This window comes from Grampus griseus (genome assembly GCF_964374135.1).
Source record: "Grampus griseus genome assembly, chromosome: 20".
NCBI classification, from domain to species: domain Eukaryota; kingdom Metazoa; phylum Chordata; class Mammalia; order Artiodactyla; family Delphinidae; genus Grampus; species Grampus griseus.
Genome location: NC_139014.1, coordinates 19,084,115 through 19,106,006, shown reverse-complemented (window position 1 = coordinate 19,106,006; position 21,892 = coordinate 19,084,115). Strand labels below are relative to the sequence as shown.

Here is a 21,892-nt window from a genome sequence, read left to right as displayed (position 1 = left end):
TTGTCTTCACACGTTTAGGGGACAATATTAAGAATTAGAAATGACGGAACTGCAGGCTAGATGCCAGCCGAGAGTGCCGGTTATGCTCACATCCGGGCTCTCCTGGAGAGGGGAAGTAGCCTCCCACCATGGTGATTGTTCCGGCCATCACAGAAGGAAAAACAGGGATGGGCAGGTGGGTCCCTCACACATGGGCTTCCTCTTTTGAGGCTATCACCTCCTCAAATTAATATCATCTCAGATTAACAAGACCTATCAAAGGATAAGGCACCATTCAACATCAGTCTCTTAAAAGATTGTTCTCATACAAGATTTATTCCCCAGCACCCCTCCCTCCCTCATCCCCATCCCAATTCACAGTGGAGGACTAAGGAGATTCAGAGCAGGATCCGCAGGTACAAGAAACACCTTCCAAAGATTTTGCTCTCCTTCCTTCCCTCCCTCTTGCCAATTTCCAAGGCCTGAAGCTAAACACACTCATGCAAACACACAAAGTCCCACTCCTTTCCCACACCTGTTTTTTCCACATCAGAGCTCACTTGTAAGACATCTGGGCTCTGGGAAGAGAGAAGGTATCCAAAGTCTGTTTGAGAACACTAAAGTGGGGAGAGGCCGTTATCCTAACCTTCCACAAAGGGAAGTGACTATGAATCAGACACCTAGCTCTTCTCCCTTCTCACCGTTGACTATTTTCACTCCTTGGCCTCTACCTTGTCCATCAACCAAGAGCAAACATGTTAGCACACTCCCACCTGCAGCACGTGAAAATGGGCTCTGTCCAACATCCCTCACCCAGCTACAGGGGTGTTGGGGGAGTGGTCCCTGAGGATCAGCAAAGGGTTAATGCAGAGGGAAAGAGGACAGAAGAGTTCAGCTTGAGCTCTGATTGGGGAGGCACAGGTTTAGAACTAATGACCTTTTAAAATTTTTGTCTCACATGATTTTATTAGGGGCAGTAGAACAGATACCCTTTACTGGGGTCTCTGCTGATTATAGACACATTCTTGCTAACTGGGCTCATCCTTAAAAGAAGCCCTGCCAAACTGGGGAGGAGTTGAAAACAAAATTATTAAAGGAGCTGAACAAGGAGTAAGAATAGCTGGTGCAAGAAGAACTGGTGGCTCCTGGGATGAATGCCACTGAGCCATCTGTAAAGTGCTACTCTGACACTGCCCATGTGGGATTATTGCTTCTCCAGAGGAGGAGCAGGGGAAGGAACAGGAACATGGAAATGGGTATGGCATGGTATTGCTTTGCTCACTGCTCAGGCTGATGGGCAAATGGAGCCAGGGGTTAGCAGCACCAAAAATAACCAGGCAGCTCCAAAACATTCAGTGAGACCATGAGATATAGAGGCACTCACCCTCCCAGCCAGCTGACCCCATGGCCCAAAGTAATGTAGAAGAGGCCCACCCCCACCTCATGTTCACATTCTTAAATTTCACAAGCAATATGTTGGAGCACTGGAGGTTAGGCCTCAAGAAATGAGGATGGGCTGGGGCAGAGGGAACAGGCCTGCTCTGCAGAACCAAAGGACAAGCTTGCTTAGAAAAAGGCAAATCAAAGCATGGCTTAGCAAAAGAGGAAGATGACAGTGTAACTCTCCCAGCTGCCTGACTTGGAGCTCTCGGGAGATGATAAAGGGAGGGAGGAAGGAAGGGATCTATCACTGAGGGCTTCTGAGCACCCATACTTAGAAGCACACAGCAGCATCCCCTCAAAAGGGAACCAATACCCCTGACTACTTTGTTCCCCAGAAATACCACCATCCTGATGGAGAGAAGTGTCCCTCAGGGGAGCACATTCTCACTTCAGTGACTTGAGCTCAGAAGTCAGTGTCCAGCTGGTGGCAGAGGAGTGAGTGTCCTCTCTCATCAGGCCTCTGCGCATCTGCCAGGCTACTGAGCATACATATATAACTCGGGGGCTGGGACCTGGGTTCTTCCCTTGCCCCTTCACCTTAAGTGGAATGGGGAGCAAAAAAACCTAAACCACAATGACCCCAAGGGGAGTCTCTGCCTCAGTGGCTCCTGGAACTGGCAGGGTCCAGCTGATTCAGCTCCGACTGGTCCAGAAGTTCAAAGTCATCCCCCTCAGCATCAGTGTCCAGGTCTGAACTGGGGGCCCGGAGGACACCTCTTGTGGCTCTCCGGGGAGGTAGGCCAGCAGGGCCTGGCTGGGAGGCCCCTGACAGGGCCAGCTGGATCATGCCCTGGGAGACCAGGCTAGCAAGGTTGCTGGTGAGGTTGGATCCTGCAGGCAGGGCGCCAAGCAAAAGCTCCGGCAGTGCAGCCTCGTCCCGGCTGGCAGGGGGGCCCTGAGGCTCCTCGGCCCCTGGTGGGGAACGGTACATCGAGCTGGGCATCCCGATGCTGGTATCGTCCTCATCATCCAGGCCAGCAGGATCCACGTTAATGGAAGGAAAGTCTGGAAGGTCTCTGGCAAAGGATTCCTCTGGATCACTGTGACCATCTAGGTCTGGGAGAACAGAGGAGTGTCTGAGACATGGCAACTGCCTGGCCTTCCTATGCCCTAGCCCCACCAAGTCATCTCCAAGTAACCAGATGTTTCCACTCTGGATTTCTGGCACCGGTCAGCTTTCCCCCTCCACTTACAGACTGCTGTGACCTCTACTGGCCAGAGAACTCCCCCTTTCTTCCTCTGCTATGTCCCCCATAAGCCGAGAATCTGAGGCTATAAGGGACTGAGGATTTCTAGGAGAGCAGCAGTGCCACCTGGCTGGAGCCATACCCCTAAAGCTGCTCTGCCACCTGCTCCACAGCTCAGAAAACAGGAGAAGCGAGGGCAGTATCCCCGCTGCCCGGGAAGCTGAGAGGCAACAGTCAGGGCCAATATCAACTTGGGTCCAAGGTTCCTCTACCTTCAGAGCCTTCTGTTAGAGGTGTCTGGCCCCGTGAAAGATTGAACGTGCCGTTGTCTGTACAGGAGACCTCAGCATCCGAGTGCTCAGAGTCTGTGATGGCCAATTCCCTGGCAACAGTAGAATCATCCAGCTTAGGAAAAGAAAAGACCAACACGCCTGAAGAGATGGTGCCATTAGAAACGTGCGCAATTCCCTAGTTACAGCTTCACCAGTGAGCTGGCCCTAAAGGCTACCTTAAGGCCAACAGTGTAACCAGGCATGCATGGGGACTTGAGTCAAAATCTTGACCCCTTTTAGGCTGCTCCCCCAGGGAAAACACCCTTTTTCATCGGTCTTGAGCACAGGAAGGAAAGCAGTCTTGGGTGTCAACCAGCCACTTACTCTTAAGCAAATAATTGATCCAGAGAATACTTTTCACAAGTGCCAGGAGGATGCACACATTGCCTGACCTAAGGCAAGCCGGGCTGTTTAAAAAATGATCACACCAGTTGCAGAAGTTCTGCCATGATGGCAGGGTTAAAAGGAGGCATGGAAGAGGGTGTGCTGGTCACCAGGCTCAAACTGAGATTCTACATACAAAGTCCCAATATAAAACTAGCTTCTCTCCTCACTGCTCTTGGGGCAGTGAGGTCCTTGGAAAAGGGCAAGAAGCTGGGTCCCTGGAGAGCCCACAGGGAGCTTGAAAACCTGGTTACTGTCTAAACATGAGTGCCAGATGGTTAAAAAGGAGCTAAAAAAAACCTGGCCAGCGACGCAGCTCCCACACCCAAGATACCTGAGGACAGAAGGCAGCAAGTTCCTCTTCACTGTCACTGTGGTTGTCCCCAGCGCGTTCTGCGTGTAGACCTCTGCGGCGCACTGTGTGGAAAGAGCAAAAACGCCTTGACGCCTTCCCTTGAGGGGAAACCCCTGTCCCCTTTGGCTTTCAAAGGCATAAAATCAGAACACGAGAATGAACCCCCTAAGCCTACATAACAACGCCTGAGGGAGGAGCTGCTGAGCCTAAGTGGCAAGGTAAGCTGATAACACAGGAGAAAGATCTCTCTTCCAACATCCCTCCCTTTTTGTTCTGGTCAGATGATCAACTACCAGGCTTGTCAACAACTCTCAGGATCAGCTAGGGACAGACCAGATGTCAATGTGTAAAGCGGACACTGTCACAGAGAGGGCAAAGGGAGATGCCCCACCTGGGCTGAATCAGCCTTTTGAGGACTGGTACTATTCAACTGGCTGCGTTAGGGGGAGCTGGGCCTTGGTGCCCATGTGCAGGGCTCTTAGAGGGCCAGGGTTTAATGAAAACCCAACCTGACCATACCACAGAAGAGAGGGAAAAGTTCGCACGACTGTCACTCGTGTGTTGGAAGATCCTGGGCTAGTACACTTCTGGCTTCTGAAGCCAGTTTTAAATTACTTTTGGAAGGCAGCTTTCAGTACTGAATGGAGGCCGAGCTTAGGAGTTTGAAAGACCTGCTCTGCCATTTACTAACCGTGAGCTTCAGTTTCCTCAACCAGAAACTCAACCAGAAAAAGATAATACCACCCTCTTCTCAAGGTTGTTATAAACGTTAAATAAGACAACGTATGCAGAGCAGCCAGCACATGGGACGTGCTTCATAAAAAGAAGCTAACACTGGGAATATCTTCACTGTCTGTCTTTTAGTTGACTTGGGAGAACTTTTCTCGTTATTTGTTTAAAATGGGAGCGTCTAGAATTCCAAACGGGAAAAACTAGTAAGCCTGCACAGATTTCCCTGGAATAGAAGGTCACTTTTACCACCAACCCCCTACACACCAACCACATCCCACTTCTCCGTGTTCAAGGACCTATTATGTCAGACCTACGGGCTTCTCCTTCTCCTCCCCAAATTGTCCAAGTGGAAGGAAGCTTCCCCTTGACACTTACATTGTCTCTCTCTCTGCTTGGACATCATGTAGCCACGGACACTGAAGTCCAGCCGCTGCAGAGCTGGCTTCAGTCGTACGTACACTCGATCCCACAGTCGGTGGTACACAGCAAGGGGCCACATCATGACAGTGACAACTGAGAGGAGTGGGAAAGAGTGGCAAAATGGAGAAAGGGCTGCATGAAACAGTCCTGACTGTCCCTCTGCTATCGTGTCCTTAGGGCTTGGACACAACAAATTCTAATTCTGCTGGTCATCTTCACAGATGTGAAGGTTCCGGAGGGCAAAGACTTCTGCAGTCACCTACAGGGCTGTGCATAGCGGAGTACATGCTGACACATCGAGGGCAGGACCAGGCAGTGCTGTCACTTGCATATGGGTGTTGCTGAGCCATAAATAAGGCCAAATGGTAACAATGCCTCAGCAAATACACAACAAATCATGTGAGCTTCGGATATATAATGGCCAGGGCCATCACTGCTCAGTTCTTCCAGTCTCAAGCAGACAGAGTTCATGCCAGTATGAAGCAACTAAATTTACAGAACTGTGCTCCAGGGGGAAAAAAAGTGCTCCAGGGTAAACAGAAGCTAGTAGAGGATCCCCTAAGTGTTATGTTCTACTGTTATACAATACACTGACTCTAAAAATTCCCTCCTGAAATAGGGACAGACAGTCCTTTATAGCTGGTAACACAATATATGTTAGTGGACCCTCATCAGTTTCTAAAGCTGACTTGGTAAGAAAAGGACTTTATATGTGGGGAGCCTGATACAGGTAAGAAGAAAGATATTTTCATGACACTAAACAGGACATGAAAATATAAAAAGGTCATTTCCTGGAGAACCAAAATATAAAAGTCCTCTCCCTAAACCCAGAGTTAGCTATGGCTGGAAAAGCTATGAGGAGGGTAAGCTTGTGGGGGAGGTATATACCATACTTACGAATTAAGTAGGAGAGCAGGAGCCCAGGGATGTAGCGGCCCAAGACAGCCAAAAAGGTCAGTATCCCACAGCTCAGCAAGCAGAACTGGGGGCGTCAGGAAACAGTATTAAGCTTCTGCTATACGGCAGGGGACTGGGTTGGGCATGGGGGGCGGCTAAGATGGAGATGTGATAGAAATGATTCTTTATGACCTCTGAGTAAAGCATGGACATGTCAGAATGACATGTACCTAGCTACTGTTGCATCCAGTGGTGATTCTGTTTGGGAGGAAAGGGAGGATGTCCACTTCTATTCAAACTCTTCTCACATGGCTAACCCCACAGGGCCGCACCTTTCATGCTGGCAAACTGGTTTGAATAGGACTCAGCCAAAAGTTCTCTCTGAAAACAAGTGTTGGTGGTGGGCTTTTTAAGTCAAAGTAAAATAAAATAAAAAACTCAACCACCTACCACATGTTTAACGACACAGAATGCACACAAGCAAGCTTTCTTTCCCATCTTGGGGCAGGAAGATGGCCTAATCTAAGTAGCAAGCACCCAAAGAAGGAATCGTCAAGCTCTTGCCTTAGTCTTAGTCAGAAGCCCCTTCCGACAACTTCCCTTGTCTATACAAACACCATGGTCTTTCCTTTCTTGAAGGAGGGTAGGTAGTAAAAGGGCTGTTTCAGTTTAGCATGAACTGAACTGAGAGGCAGAAATGAGAGTGAAAAAGGGAAGAGTCTTACCTTGCCTGGGTTTTGCTTTTTGAAAAGCAAAAGGTTCCTTATGAAAATGGTCCCACTAACCCAGACTTCAGCTACGTGGTAGCAGAGCTCGGGCACGCTGAGCAACCGAGGGTGCACAAAGCCCCAGCTATGGGAGAGAGAAGGGGGAGCTGTGAAAGGAGGGTGTTGAAGGTTCCCCCCGCATCTCACTGTGAAGTCAGCCAATCCTTCCGGTTTAAATAGGGTCTGGGAAGTGGCTAGTCCTAGTTGCTCTGGAGGTGAAGCATGACTTTCTTCTTGGCTCACCAGGTTGAAACTGGAATTTAAGGACTAGGAGGGCAGACTTGTTCTGACAACTCCACCCTATGAGCAAGCAGCCCAATCCACGTGTGTAAACCTGCCACCAGCTCCAAGGCCCTTTGTGCTTAAAAACATCTTTCCTGGGCTCAGACCATTGCAATTCACTGTGATTGCAACGCAGGGAAAAAAGTAGAGCACAGTCTGATACCACTGCTGCAGAGGCGAGAGGCAAAGGATGTGCCCCTGAGAGAGAAAACAAAGCAAAACCAAAATAAACCATGGCAAAGAAAATTCTTTGGGTCAAATATATGAGATGAATGAATTGAGAAATGAAAGCAGGAGCTGTAAGCCACAAGGGGAATCTTTGGCTTGCTGATGCCAGGAACCACTGTGTTTTCTGACCAGGAACTTGAAACAGCCAGAGGTTACAGAAAACACTAAATGACCTGGTATAAAAGCCAGGAGACAAATGAAGTAAGTTGCCTCTAAGTTTTCATACTAGAGCTGAATAATGCAGCCAATTCCTTGGTTATGTCAGGTTATGGGGCACTGTAATGCTTCTTTCTCAGAAACATCTTTTATAAATATCAGAGGACACTAGCCATCTTAACATATTCCTTCCTGAACTTGAGGATTTGTTAAAATGATTATTTGTAACAGACTAGGTTCTCAGCTTATACTTTGTATCTAGAACATGGAGTTAACAACCTATAACCAGAATATTACAACAAGAGAATCAATCAGAGCAACAAAAAGGGATTTAATTAGTGTTCCATACCTCTCATTGTCTAATGCGTCGGGTCTTGGCACTACAATATTAAAACAAACACCAGCATTAGTTGGTAAGGAAAACTTAAACATGAAAATGTTAGGCTGTTGGTCTGATAGCTCAAGTTTTAATGGGTTTGGGGAAAAGGAAACAGTAATAGACAACAAAAAGGAGACACCATGTTATACTGCCAGAGTTAGGGAGCTGCAGACAAGGGAATGATGGCTGATGCCTGCTCTTTTCTCTGGTGGGATGGGGTGGGGATCCAAATGGAGCATTAGGGCCCCTTCTAATTACTACAGTTGAGAGCCAAGGCGCACATAAAAAAAGGTCCATCCCACCCCTCAAGTGTGTCTGGGTTGCGCGTATGCATCAGTGTGTGCCAGGTTACGAAGGCATTATATGACTACTTCAACTCTAGAAATCTGCCTATTCTCTTTAAAAAGAGACCCATTAACTACAATCAATGACGTAAAGTCTTTTGACATTCACTAGCCATGAGACAGGTGGGCGAACTACCTGATTCCTTGAAGTCTCTCCAAAATAGGATGGGAATGTATTTAAAAGCTGTATACTATGGTTTGAATATTCTGCCAACACTTCAAAATTACCATGTCCGACCTACATCAATTTTCCTCTCTCTCACTCCCCACCCAAACCAACTGCCCTGCCTGACGTTGCCTACATCTAACTGTAATGCCACTGCTACTCTCCTAGCTTTGAAATCCCAAAGCTGCTGTTATCCCTTACTCTCCTAACCTCTACTTATCAGTTTGACGTGTCTTCCGTCTTCACAGCTCTCCAAGCCATCCATCGTTTGTTTCCACTGATACCTCTCTGACTACTTCTCACACAGATACAGCCAGAGTCTCCCTTCTTCGCCCTTTTCTCTAACCATGTGGTTGGGTAAAATGCTATCAAATTAATCTTTAATATCTTCTCAGCACATAGCTCTAATAAAATAATTATCAGGGGGCTTCCCTGGTGGCGCAGTGGTTGAGAATCCGCCTGCCAATGCAGGGGACACGGGTTCGAGCCCTGGTCCGGGAGGATCCCACATGCCGCGGAGCAGCTAAGCCCGTGCACCACAACTATTGAGCCTGCAAGCCACAACTACTGAAGCCCGTGCATCTAGAGCCCGTGCTCCACAACAAGAGAAGCCCCCGCAATGAGAAGCCCGCTCACCACAACTAGTGAAAGCCCGCGTGCAGCAACGAAGACCCAACGCAGCCATAAATAAATAATAATTAAAAAAAAAAAAAAAAAGAATTATCAGGGACCACCCACTATCTATAGGATAAAGGTTCTAAGCCTAACTTAAAGGCCCTTATAAAATCTAATCCCAACACACTTTATTTCCTAGCACTCCCTTTAATGACCTCTCCACTCCTGTGAAAATGATCAGTTCCCTGCCCTCAGGAGATGCTTTGCAGCTTCTGGTTCCTCAGACTAATCAAGCCTCTGACCCCCATAGAAACCCACTTATCTCTCTACCTGTCCAAATCCTTTGTTTCATTCAAGGCTTGAGCTAGGGCCAAAATACATGACAAACATACTGATCACATACTGCACTGTGACATCTCTGGTGCTGTTCTGTAACTTTTCTTATGTTTACGTACGTATCATCTTGGATAAAAGGAACCATATCTTAGAGGACTTTATCTAAGTCATAATACCTAACTTAGTGCTTTGCAAATAAACAATTTAAAAGAAATTCCAGAGGCAAACTGATACTGTCTTGGTAATGATGTAGTACCCAGTGAGGAGAATTATTTTTTAACAACTTGAGGACTATTTATTCCTCAGGCCAATTATGAGGGCAAGAATATCTCAGGTGGCGGATACAGATTTCCTAAGCTTAATAAACAATGAGAAGGACAGAACTCAGCTCTAAGGAACTACAGATGGGGCACTAGCCCTTCAAACGTCTCCTAAAGCAAATAATTCAGACTTCAAAAGATATTCCCAGCTCCACATACTCTCCCCAAACCCCCTAAAACTAAAGGTAAAAATGACAGAAAAGCCATTTCAGGTTCAGATTGTTCTAAATGCTACCAGACTTACCTTTTATTTCAGGCCAGATTTTGCTCTTCCATTGATCTATACACACAATGATCATTGAGCTGAATGCAAGTAAAAACACAAGACGAAGGGATGTCAGGGCAAAGAACCTAAAGAGAAGGAAGAACAGAAGATCATTATCCAATTAAGCTAATTTCAGAAAAGACCATATGTGCACCACTGGTCCTGTGGTAAACAGACTTAAGTGTTAGTTATACACCTTGGGAAAAATCACTTAAACTTTCTGGACTTCAGCTATTTTACCTATGGTGCAGAGATAATAATTTGCTTCTGTAAAGGCAGAGGACTAAACCAAATAACCTCTTAAAGCCCATTTCAACTTTCAAGCCTGTGATTCTATTAATATCAAGGAGAAATTCATTCTTTGTTTTTGTTTTTGCCACACAGCACGGCTTGTGGGATCTTAGTTCCCTGACCAGGGATTGAACCTGGGCCCTCATCAGGGAAAAATGCAGAATCCTAACCACTGGACTGCCAGGGAATTCCCGAAATTCATTCTTGTACTGACCAAGTTGTTTTGATGAAAGCAAACATCGTTCTACCAAATTAGACCCTGGTTCAGGGCAACAAACTGACAGACATGCACTAAAGAGCACCTAATTCAATTAGATATCCTTTTACAGAGGAAGGAACTAAGGCTCAAAAAAGTAAAACGAGTTGGTCAAGGTCACACAGAAAGTGAGCACTGAAACTACATCTAAAAGCCAGTTCTCCAGAATTAACACCAACCCTTCTCAAACTCTTCCCAAAAAATTGAAAAAGAGAGAACACTTCTTGATTCATTTAATGAGGGCAACATTACTGTGGTACCAAAGCCAGACAAAAACACTACAAGAAAACTAAAGTATATTGATACCTATGAATATAGATGCAAAAATCCTCAATAAAATATTCAAAACGCATTCGGCAGCATATTAAAAGGACTATACACCATGACCAATTCCTGGGATTTACTCCAGGAATGCACGGGTGGTTCAACATACAAAAACTCAACAGTTGTAATGTATCACATTAAGAGAATAAAGGAAGAGCTAGTTCTTATTAGAAGGCATCAACCATAAAGAGATATTTACAAAAAATCTGGGAAATCTGAACACTGACAGTACATCTGAAGATATTAAGCAATTATTGTAATTTGGGGGCTATGATGTTATGGAAGTTATGCTTTTAAAGAGTCCTTATCTTTTAGAAATACATACTAAAATATTTATGAATGAGATGATACCTGGGATTTGTGTCAAAACAATAGCTTGGCAAGGGAAAGGGTATGAAAGAAGAGGAAACAAGATTGGCTACGAGCTGGCAATTGCTGAAGCTGGGTGATGAGTACTTCAGATTATTTATGCTATTCTCTCTACCTCTATATAATTAAAATCTTTCACAATAAAAATTTTTTTTCAAAAAAAGCTAGTTCTTATGAGTCTTTCTATGATCCAACTCTAAAGCCTTTAGGGCAATGCCCTGTACAGTGTCTGTAGTCCAGTGACGTTACCAGACTGTGAGGAAATAAGTATAAAAATTGAAAGTAAGAATTTAGCAATTTGACCAAGTAATTTTGAATCTAAGGGTATATTTGGGCTTGTATTTTGTATGCATTTTAAACATATCTAGTAACTCATTTATACTGTATTTTACAAAAGTATTGCTCAGAAATAGACTGGGGAAAACGACAACACTAGTCCTTCACTGCAGATCGTTTGAGAAACAGTGTTCTAAGATCTTGAAGGAAGCCAAATGCATCACAACAGGCGGTTCAGCAGGCATGGCTCTTAGACTGACTTGAGTTTGTTTCTCTGAACAGCCACTCTGAGTTGATGACCTTGAATAAACTAGCTTTACCTCTTTAAGCCTCAGTTTCCTCATCTATATGTGATGTTAACAATAACAAATCAGGAGACTTTCCTGGTGGTCCAGTGGTAAAGAATCCACCTTCCAATGCAGGTGACACAGGTTTGATCCCTGGTCGGGGAACTAAGATCCCACTTGCCGCGGGGGCGACTAAGCCTGAGCGCCACAACTACTAACCTCGCACGCCTCAACTAGAGAGAGAAAAACGCACAGGCCACAACTACAGAGAAACCCACACACTGCAATGAAAGACCCCTCATGCCTCAATGAAGATCCCACATGCCGCAGCTAAGACCCAATGCAGACAAATATTTTTTTAAAAAATAACAAATCATGCAAGATTATTTGTAGGTATTAGAAACAACATACTTAATCACTTATAGAAATATCGTAGTTGGGCTTCCCTGGTGGCACAGAGGTTAAGAATCCGCCTGCCAATGCAGGGGACACGGGTTCGAGCCCTGGCCTGGGAAGATCCCACATGCTGCGGAGGAACTAAGCGTGCGCCACCACTACTGAGCCCACGTGCCACAACTACTGAAGCCTGCGCGCCTAGAGCCCATGCTCCGCAACAAGAGAAGCCACGAGAATGAGAAGCCTGAACACCACAAAGAAGAGTAGCCCCCACTCACCGCAACTAAAGAAAGCCCAGGCACAGCAACGAAGACCCAACACAGCCATAAATAAATAAATAAATAAATTTATTTTAAAAAAGGAAAGGAACAGAGAGCTAGAAAAGCAGCAAGAAAACAACTAACAAAATAAAAAAAAAGTATCATAGTTGATCTTGCTAAAAAGACAAGAAAATACAAGGCACCTAATATAGCCTAATATATGTCCTATTCAGTTTTACAATGTAGAAGTGTCGTTAGCTATCATCACAGCAACTGATCAAACAAGAGTAAGGATGACCAAGAGTTGGTTATAAATGACCTCTTCTCTCCTCAACACATGACCTAATGACATATTCACAGAACACCATACTAAGAGTATAATCCTTACATTAAAAAAAAAAGCTTTATCTGGATCTATGAATACGTATATGCAAGCAGGAATTGTCAGAGGAACTTTAATTTTGGTCTCTAGACGTTTCTGCACTGTTTTCAATAAACATGAATCTATGTCACATAATTTTTTAAACTATACAAAGAATGGGGGATGGAAGAAACCAAGAACTTAGAAATCCAGTCATCAATGACAACCCTATTCCAATATTTCCACTCCATCACTTGAAGGATACTGTAATTACATATGAGATTACAGAATGAAAGTAGTTTAATAGATTTAAGCCTCTAGAGCTGCCCCAGGCCATTAATCTTCTCTCCAAAGCCAGTTCATCATCCCAACAAACAAGGAAATTTAACAAGGCCAAGGAGAAGGGCTCGAGGGCATCCTGCTCCCCAGTGCTGCTGCTTCCATGTCCCAGCAGCAGGATGTGGCACGACTGTTCTCTCTGGAGTACTTGAAAGGGCTCTCTGGGGAGGCAATCCAGGCTGTCTGCAATCTCTGCTTCCCAAATCATGATTATTAACACAAATATAAATTGGGGTAGGGAAAGGATACTAAGCTCTCCTAAGAAAGGTCAGTTTTCCAAAGATGATGGCAATAAAAATACGGTTTCTCCAAGAGCTGGACTATTTTAGTAACCTGTTAGAGCCCCCACCTATGCTTCAACTCAGTTCAAACATTTATTAATTGCCTATTATATGCTGAGGCCTTGTGGTAAGTAGGCCAATTACAGAAAAGAGTAAAACATGGACCATACCCTCAAGTGTATTTATGTCAGTACGTGTTTGTAATATAGCATGACAAGTTAACGATAACAAAGAGGACATCTAAGCTGGGATTTGAAAGATTAATGGTAAGACAACAGGGCAAAAGGATGCGGGGAAAGAGAGGACATTCAGTTAGGGAGAAGAGCCAGCTGGAATGACGTATTTAGGGAACTACAAGTAGTATGATAGAACTGGAACTTAAAGAACAGAGGGAGGGGATGAGTATGGGGAGAGAGGCAGAAGTCAGATCACGAAGGGCCTTTCATGACAAAGCGTACTGGATTTTATCCTGCAGATAAAGTTGAATCAGCAAAGAGTTTTACAAAGGGTATATTTTCTGGATCATGAAGGCTGAAACTGTGCGCATCTTCTTGAACCAGATTAATCCTGGTCCATAATTCAATTTTAGAGCCAGATATAAGATAACCTTTCCTTGAACAAGCCAATGCAGAAACTTAAGAGGAAGAAGAGTTTTTCTGTGTGGTGCAAAATAACAATTCTTGGAAAAATAGCTTCTTCCATATAGATAAAATCTTAACTAATGGAAAGACCACCTCAAACCACTAGAGTTACCTCTCCAAGGTAACCAGACAATTAATATCAAATATTATTAATTCCCTTAGGGGGTCTATCAAATATAAAAGAATATGGATAAGTGTGTGCTCCTTTCCTTCAGCCCTCAATACTAAATTCTTATACAAAAAGGAAATGTCAATCTCAGGCGCATGTGTTTGGGATATACTAAAGTCACACTACACTTTTATTTTATGGAGGTAACTTGGAAGCCAGCCTACCTGTAAAAAAACCTCTGCAACTATGCACAAGGACAAGACAAAATTGAAGATAAAGTACTTGTGAGATTGGTATAGGTAAGGAATGAAGAAAAATAAGGGAGGATTCCTCTGGATTAGTTTAGTCCTGCAACGTCTATTCACGCAGGCCAAAAAATTCACATGCAGATATGTGTACAAGTTTGATAAGACAACATGCAAAACATTTTTCAGCAACTATAATCAGCATGAGAACTTTCCAATTTAGCAAAGATAACTACAAATGCAGTCAACTCTGGATATTCACATGTGAATTATTTAATTTGGTTACTGCCCATAGCCCATTACTCCTTCTACCCAGTGTAGGCTCACAATAGACTTTTCCTTAATGATATTTATTTTTTCATATTTCTAAAGGCAAGCATGTTTACAGGAGAAATTTTAGAAAATATAATTACTAATTAAGGAAGAAAATAAAAATAATTAGTACACTATCACCCGTATGAAACAGTCTTGCCAATAAAAAAAAAAATTTTTTTTTTGAAACTAAATCTGATCAAGACTCTAGATTTAGCTACCAATTTACAGGAAATACACAGGAGCACAGGGGAGCATGTTACGCCACAGGGATGCAATCAGCAAAATTCAATCTGTAGGACACTTTACAGGACAAACTGGTTTCTTCAACAGATAAATTGCAGAGGAAAAAAGACTGAAAGGGAAGCAACAGAGTAAAAGAGATGCTAAAAACAGAACAATCGGTCACAATATGTGGACTGCATTTGGATGCTAACCCCAAAGAACAGTTGAAAAAACAAAGTGACATTTATGAGAAAATTTGAACACTGACTGGAGCCATTAATTTTTTACATGTGATAATGGTAGTGATTTTTTAAAAAATCTTTATTTTTCAGGGTCACATACTGAAACACTTAAGAGATTAAATGACATGATGTCTAGGATTTCCCTCAAAACAAGAAAGGAAGCGGAAAAGAACTGGGGTATGGAAGACACAAAATTGGCCATGAAATGAAAAATTTTAAAGCTGGGTACAATTGTAATACATACTATTATTCTGACTGCTTATATATATGTTTTTAATTTTCCATAGTAAAAAGTTTAAAAAATAACCTATTATCTACACACATATCCTAAAATGGCAACAGAGGTTCTTCATTTAAAAAAATATTCAAATATAAAAACTCCATGGAAGTATATAGAATATCTGGTTTAAAAACCTCCTCCTTCATTTAAAAATACATGGGCATGTTTTCCTTCATCACCAGAAAAGCACCACAACTTGAAAATGATTACATCATACACAGATACAATTAGGTGGTTTTTTTTTTTTTTTCTTTGGCTGCACTGGGTCTTCCTTGATGCACGCGTGCTTTCTCTAGTTGCGGTGAGCAGGGGCTACTTTTTGTTGCGGTACGTGGGCTTCTCATTGCAGTGGCTTCTCTTGTGGAGCACGGGCTCTAGGCGCACAGCCTTCAGTAGTTGTGGCACGCAGGCTCAGTAGTTGTGGCTCGTGGGCTCTAGAGCGCAGGCTCAGTAGTTGTGGCGCACAGGCTTAGTTGCTCCGCGGCATGTTGGATCTTCCCAGACCAGGGCTCAAACCCCTGTCTCCTACATTGGCAGGAGAATTCTTAACCACTGTGCCACCAGGGAAGCCCCTACAATTAGTTTTCTAAACCTTTCCCTAATTGAACTGAGATGTTTCCAATTTTTGATGTAATAAAGCTGAACTAATATCACTGAGCATAAATCTTTGACCTTATTTATGATTAGCCACTTTAAATAGAAGTACCAGGTCAAAAAGCATTAACTTTTTTTTTTGTAACAGTATTATTGAGATACAGTTTGCATACCATAAAATGTATCCTTTCAAACTAATTCAATGTTTTTTAGTATATTCAGAGTTGTGTGACTATCATCATTATCTAATTTAGAACATTTTGATCATCCCAAAAAGAAACCCATGCCCATTAGCAATCACTCCCCATTTCTCCCAGCCCCTGAAAAGGTAATAACTTTTTAAGTATCTTAATACATGTTGCTAAATTACTTTCCAGAAAGTCTGTTGAATTTATGTTCCTATCAACCATAAACCAGTTTTTCCATATTGTGCCCGGAATTAAATACTATCATTTTTAAAAACCTAATAGGCAGAAATTAGTAACTCACTGCCACTTATATTAGAATTTTTTATTACTAATACGTAAAAATTTATATATCTATTGATTTATTATTATTTGGGTTTTTTTGTCTTTTTATAAACTGTCCATCCCCTTTATTATGGGCTAAAATCCAATTAATTATCAGTCTAAATAGAATACTCCTTGGAAAAACAATCTGGTGTCCAGAAAAATCATGAGAAATTTCAAAAATAAACAATTTTTCTGAGGTCAAATATACCATGGATCCTCATCATTAGTACAGATAAATTAAAGTTTGTTATAATCATAAACAAAAGAAAGATCCCAAGTCTATTGCAATCAAAGAAGATACTATTTCTGGGTTCCTTTGTTATTATGGAGTAAGCTTCGCTCAGTGGCACTTCGAACAAAGCATCCCATCCTATAGGGACAGAAAGCCCACTATTGTAGAGCACTTGTGGCTGTCTGCTTAATGAGCCAGTCACTGGTAAATCAGAATGAAAACAAATTAACCCAACCAATATCATGTAGAGATAGTTGTTGCTTGCACAAAACCAGAAATGAAACCAGCTAGCTGCAAATGACCTACCTTATGTTAATGGAGAGAAAACACCCAACCTATAAAAAAATAAAATAAAATTCAAAAAAAAAAAAAAAAGAAAGCACCCAACCTTATAATAAGAAGAGATAAAAACTGATGGCAAAAGAGAGGCAAAAAAAAAAAAGTAAGCCAAGGCATCTCTGGGAGTCTTCCTTGCTATCAAAAGCAACAAGAACCCTCCAAAACTATCATCAGAAACATTTGCTCAATAGATTTCATCTGAAATTTGACGTGTAGATTTTTTTTTCCACAGAACAAATGTTTCTACTTAAATAGGCCCCCCCTTCCATCTCCTATCTCTCACTATTACTTTTTACTCAAATTCTAACTTTTAAAAAATATTTATTTATTTATTTGGCTGCGTCCGGTCTTAGTTGCGGCACACAGGGTCTTTAGTTGCTGCATGCGGGATCTTTTAGTTGCAGTATGCGGGCTCTTAGCTGCGGCATGCGGGATGTAGTTCGCTGACCAGGGATCAAATCCCGGCCCCCTGCATTGGGAGCACTGAGTCTTAACCACTGGACCACCAGGGAAGTCCCTCAAATTCTAACCTTTTAGATCAGCATTGTGGTATACCTTTAATCACTTCTCCGGTCATTTTTTTGGGGGGGGGATGGGGGGGATTGGTTAACTCAGACTAGTGACTGTAAAAGCAGATCCCAACAGAGATCTTAACAAAAAAACAGCTTGTGGATTGCTCTAAATCAATATTCCTAATTTGAAGACCATCTAGAATCACAGACTGCTAAAAACTGAAAAGGAGCTCAGCAGTCATCTAGCCCTCCTTGAACCATATGTACTTCATAGGAGGCGGTGCGAGGGCTTAGAGTTCACACACGTTTCCAGGGCTCCTTTGTCCTCCCCTTATCTTATGAGTCAAACTAAAAAGTTACTGAAACTCTTCTTTTCTGATCCCGTCACGACAGACTCTTGCTGACTCATATTCTTCCCCCAAATCATTCATTTACAGGTGGTGCTGAGGCTAATGAAAATATAGGCTATTGATAAGGAAGGCCTGACATTTCTGTTATTACACTAGAGAAAATAACGTAAGTGACCAGAAGCAATATAGGCTGGAAGATCTCTAATATGATCACTATAATTTTTCTGGAACCTGAAAATAAGAGTGAAAGCCTTGAAATACTATAGGAGCAAGGCATCTACATCTATCCCTATCTTTTATGTTGTTTTTTATTAATATGTAAGAGGGCACATTCACAGGTATGGAAAAACCTCAAATGAGAAGACAGAACACTGAAAGTTAAGAGCTACCTGCCTGAATTCTGATGATTTGTTTGTATTCCTATCCAGTCTTCTAATACCTCAAAATGTATAAAACACCTCAGGTAATGACATATCATTATTCAAAACAAATAATGAAAGAAAAGTAAAATGTTTCAGATTTGATTTTTCTCTGACCTGAGCTAATGGATCCACCTGTGTTTCTTAAATTGCTTTTTTAAATAAAGTGAGAACAAAGCAGTTACTCTTCAACATTCCTAAGCAAAATGTCAACACCCACATTCAATTTGACGCTACTGGAATGTGAAGTCTAACTTTTATTTTGAACCTCACACTACCTTCCAAGGAAGCTCATTTCCTAAAACAAACAATCCTGTGAATTCCAATGCTAAAACTACCCTAGCCTCTGGGGTCAGTCATTTTGCACCCTTCACAGGTATGAGTCCTCTCCAAAAATGGCATACCCAATTGCTCTTTCATTCTCAAGAGTCACACCCTCATTTTGCTACATCTCTCCCTCAGCTACTTAGAGCCTGATGGGAACGTAACAGGAGTAACTGCATTCTGGATACACAACAGGCAAGCTACCAGGAAATGCCAGAGATAAAGACCAATCACGCTGATGCTTTAAGAGACTCAGAGTAGGTAAAGGGGATCTGAGTGAGATTCTAAACACAGCATATTAGTAAACTTAAGTATATACTATTGGGAGCCAGTAAATTAAAGATAACTAACATTTAAAGATGTGTCTCAGTCAGAGCGGCTCCTTATGTGCAGACCTCAACCCCACATTCTACTTTGAAAATCTCTCTCAGGCAAGGGGGATGTGGAAAGCCCTCTCCTCAAAAATAACAACATACATGCTACTGATCTATTTGCATTAATAAACCCTTGGTTTCTCAGGATTCATTTAAATCCTGATAAAGTTTTTATATATCAGTCACACTCTGACACAAACTGGTTTATGATCAACTTTTTTCCTAGGCCCCCTAGGAAACCCAATGTAGGAAATGAAGTTCTGACTAAATGGTCTGCGGTTAGAGGTTGGGACAGGGAGGTGACAGGAAAAGAAGAAAAGGTCATTTTGGAAACTGCTCCAGAATGAGGTGCTACAGTTAAGGTTTTTGACAGACAGCCAAGGAGAGAAGTAGATACCTGGGGATCAAGGAAGAAACACTATCAAAAATAAATGAAGGGGCTTCCCTGGTGGCGCAGTGGTTGAGAGTCCGCCTGCCGATGCAGGGGACACGGGTTCGTGCTCCGGTCCGGAAGGATCCCACATGCCACGGAGCGGCTGGGCCCGTGAGCCATGGCCGCTGAGCCTGCGCGTCCGCAGCCTGCGCGTCCGGAGCCTGTGCTCCGTAACAGGAGAGGCCACAACAGTGACAGGCCCGCGTACCGCAAAAGAATAAATATATAAATAAATAAATGAAGAGGGGCAGGGGACACAGGTTCGAGCCCTGGTCCGGGGAGATACCACATGCCACGGAGCAACTAAGCCCGTGCGCCACAACTACTGAGCCTGCACTCTAGAGCCCACGAGTCACAACTACTGAAGCCTGTGCGCCTAGAGCCCATGCTCTGCAACAAGAGAAGCCACCGCAATGAGAAGCCCGCACACCGCAATGAAGAGTAGCCCCCGCTTGCCGCAACTAGAGAAGGCCTGCATGCAGCAACAAAGACCCAACGCAGCCATAAATAAATAAATAAATTTATTTTTAAAAATAACAAAATAAATAAATAAATGGGGCTTCCCTGGTGGCGCAGTGGTTAAGAATCCGCCTGCCAATGCAGGGGACACGGGTTCGGGCCCTGGTCCGGGAAGATCCCACATGCCGTGAAGCAACTAAGCCCGTGCGCCACAACTACTGAGCCTGCGCTCTAGAGCCCGCGAGCCACAACTACTGAGCCCACATGCCACAACTACTGAAGCCCGCGTGCCTAGAGCCCGTGCTCCACAACAGGAGAAGCCACTGCAATGAGAAGCCCGCACAACACAATGAAGAGTAGCCCCCGCTCGCCACAACTAGAGAACACCCACACCCAGCAAGGAAGACCCATAGCAGCCAAAAATAAATAAATAAATGAAGGAAAAAAAGAACACTCTTTAAAAAAGTCATGAGGGACACAAAATAATTTAAAAATAAATGAATGAATGAATGAAGAATGCTGTAGGAGAAGTTTATCATCAAGTTTGCTCAAGACTCTAGAAGCAACAACTGCTGTGACACCTCTAACCTGAGTCTCCTTCAAACTGTGAGAGGATTAATGTAATAAGCACCAGTGTGTCTTCCTGTCAATGAACTTGGAATTATTCATTTTGCTCCAGCTCACTGAAAGTCTTCTTTCAGACAAAGGATAATAAATGTTTTGGTTTTAAAACCAAGAATTTCAAGAGGAAATGTATTTTTAGCAAAAACAATTTTGTTTTGGAAACACACACTTTGTTCTGTTTCAGACTTATCCAGAACAGCTTTATTTCACTCAGCTGTAGAAGCCACCCTACACTTCAGTTCCCTTGGCATCTGATCAATAATACTTCCCTAGTTATTAATAAATCCAAACTCTGCTTGGCACATCTTATGAAGACCTAAGTCCACTTTAGGTGATGACAACTCAGAAGCAGCAGTTCCATTTTCACAGAGCATGACACAGACAGATTCTTAAAGCATACTTGTAGCCCCACTTTTCCAGCTCAGGAAAATACACACACTATTAGACACCCTCAATTTCCCTGGCTATAAACCGTGGCTAAGGATGCCTCTCTAATTCCCTGGAACAGGGAAGACTTGCCGTCATACGTGACTTTGAAACGGGTGAAATCTCACAATCACTATTTCATAACTGTTCTTTAAAAGCTTACAATTTTCTTTCAAGTTGCAACTATGGAGGCTCTCACGGACGCTCAGACTTCGCAAACTTCCCGAGTGGGCGAAAGGATATCTATCTAACATGCTAATTCAGATCGCTCAAGTTTGTTTTCTTATCACACCTATGTATACCTTTTCAAGAGCTCACACCTCACGCATCTACCCCAATAATAATTACTAAAATCCCTGGAGACAGTCTTCAAACCACTGTTGAGCAGACAAGAGAAGGGAGGTGATGGCCTTAACGGGACACAGCTTCCCCTGGCTAAAATGAGGCGCCCTCGCTCACTGCGAGCGGCTCAAGATGTTACTAGAAGCTCCTGCCAGATGTGCGGGGCGAGGGTGCGGGAGCAGATAAAGCACGGGAAACAACTGGAAGGCCCTGGGGAGAACTGCGGTGCTAAAGCCGCAGGCGGGAAGCAGTGGAAGGTGAGGCAAAATTAGGCAGGTACAGGAAGGAGCCAATGCAGCGAAGAAAATAAGGGGGGGCGAGAGATAGAGTCTTAGAGAAACCTGACGAATTCGCGCCTCGGAGGGTTTCCGAGGATCCAGTTCTCTCACCAGAAAGCCGCGTTCAGCCCCAGGCACCACAGGGCGCTCCTGGCTGGCCGCTCCCACACCAGGGCTGCCTGCACCCGGCTCAGCAGAGGCTCGTAAGGCCCCAGCACCTCCACCAGGGCCCGCTGCGCCGCCTCAACCTGCTGGTCACGCTCCCAGGAGCCTGACATACTGCGGCGGCCCCTGAAAGTCTGCCCCGAAGCTGGGCCTGGGGCCACGGCCACCCCCTCAGCCTCCGCCATCTCCCCCCGGCAGCCACAACATCCGGGGCCACGGCTCGACAGTCACAATAACACCAACTGCGCAGGTGCAAGATTCGGCGGGAAGGCCGCTTCCCTCCACAGTGCGCCTGCGCATAGGGTCTAACTCCTGTCCACCCAGAGAGAAGAACGCTGCGTCAAAGTACGTCCCCGGCGCCCCAATCAGGAGCCGCGCACGCGCAGTCTGCAAGACTGAAACCAAGTGATTAAGGAAGTGCGGTCGGC

General features: G+C 43.9%; 1 protein-coding gene across 2 annotated transcripts; it reads right to left on the bottom strand.

Moving 5' to 3' along the window:
* Positions 1-321: 321 nt before the first annotated feature.
* RETREG3 (reticulophagy regulator family member 3) lies at positions 322-21,676 on the bottom strand. Of its 2 annotated transcripts, XM_082678628.1 has the most exons (9): positions 21,411-21,676; positions 9,567-9,673; positions 7,512-7,542; positions 6,455-6,581; positions 5,730-5,814; positions 4,788-4,925; positions 3,660-3,742; positions 2,882-3,014; positions 322-2,478 (listed from the first exon to the last, which is right to left on the bottom strand). In XM_082678628.1, exons 1-9 carry the CDS (start codon positions 21,647-21,649, stop codon positions 2,021-2,023), a joined length of 1,401 nt encoding a protein of 466 aa, XP_082534754.1. In that variant the 5' UTR covers positions 21,650-21,676; the 3' UTR covers positions 322-2,020. The 2 variants fall into 2 exon arrangements, with proteins under 2 accessions (XP_082534754.1, XP_082534755.1); XM_082678629.1 differs by lacking the exons at positions 5,730-5,814; positions 6,455-6,581; positions 7,512-7,542.
* Between the last annotated feature and the right edge of the window lie 216 nt (positions 21,677-21,892).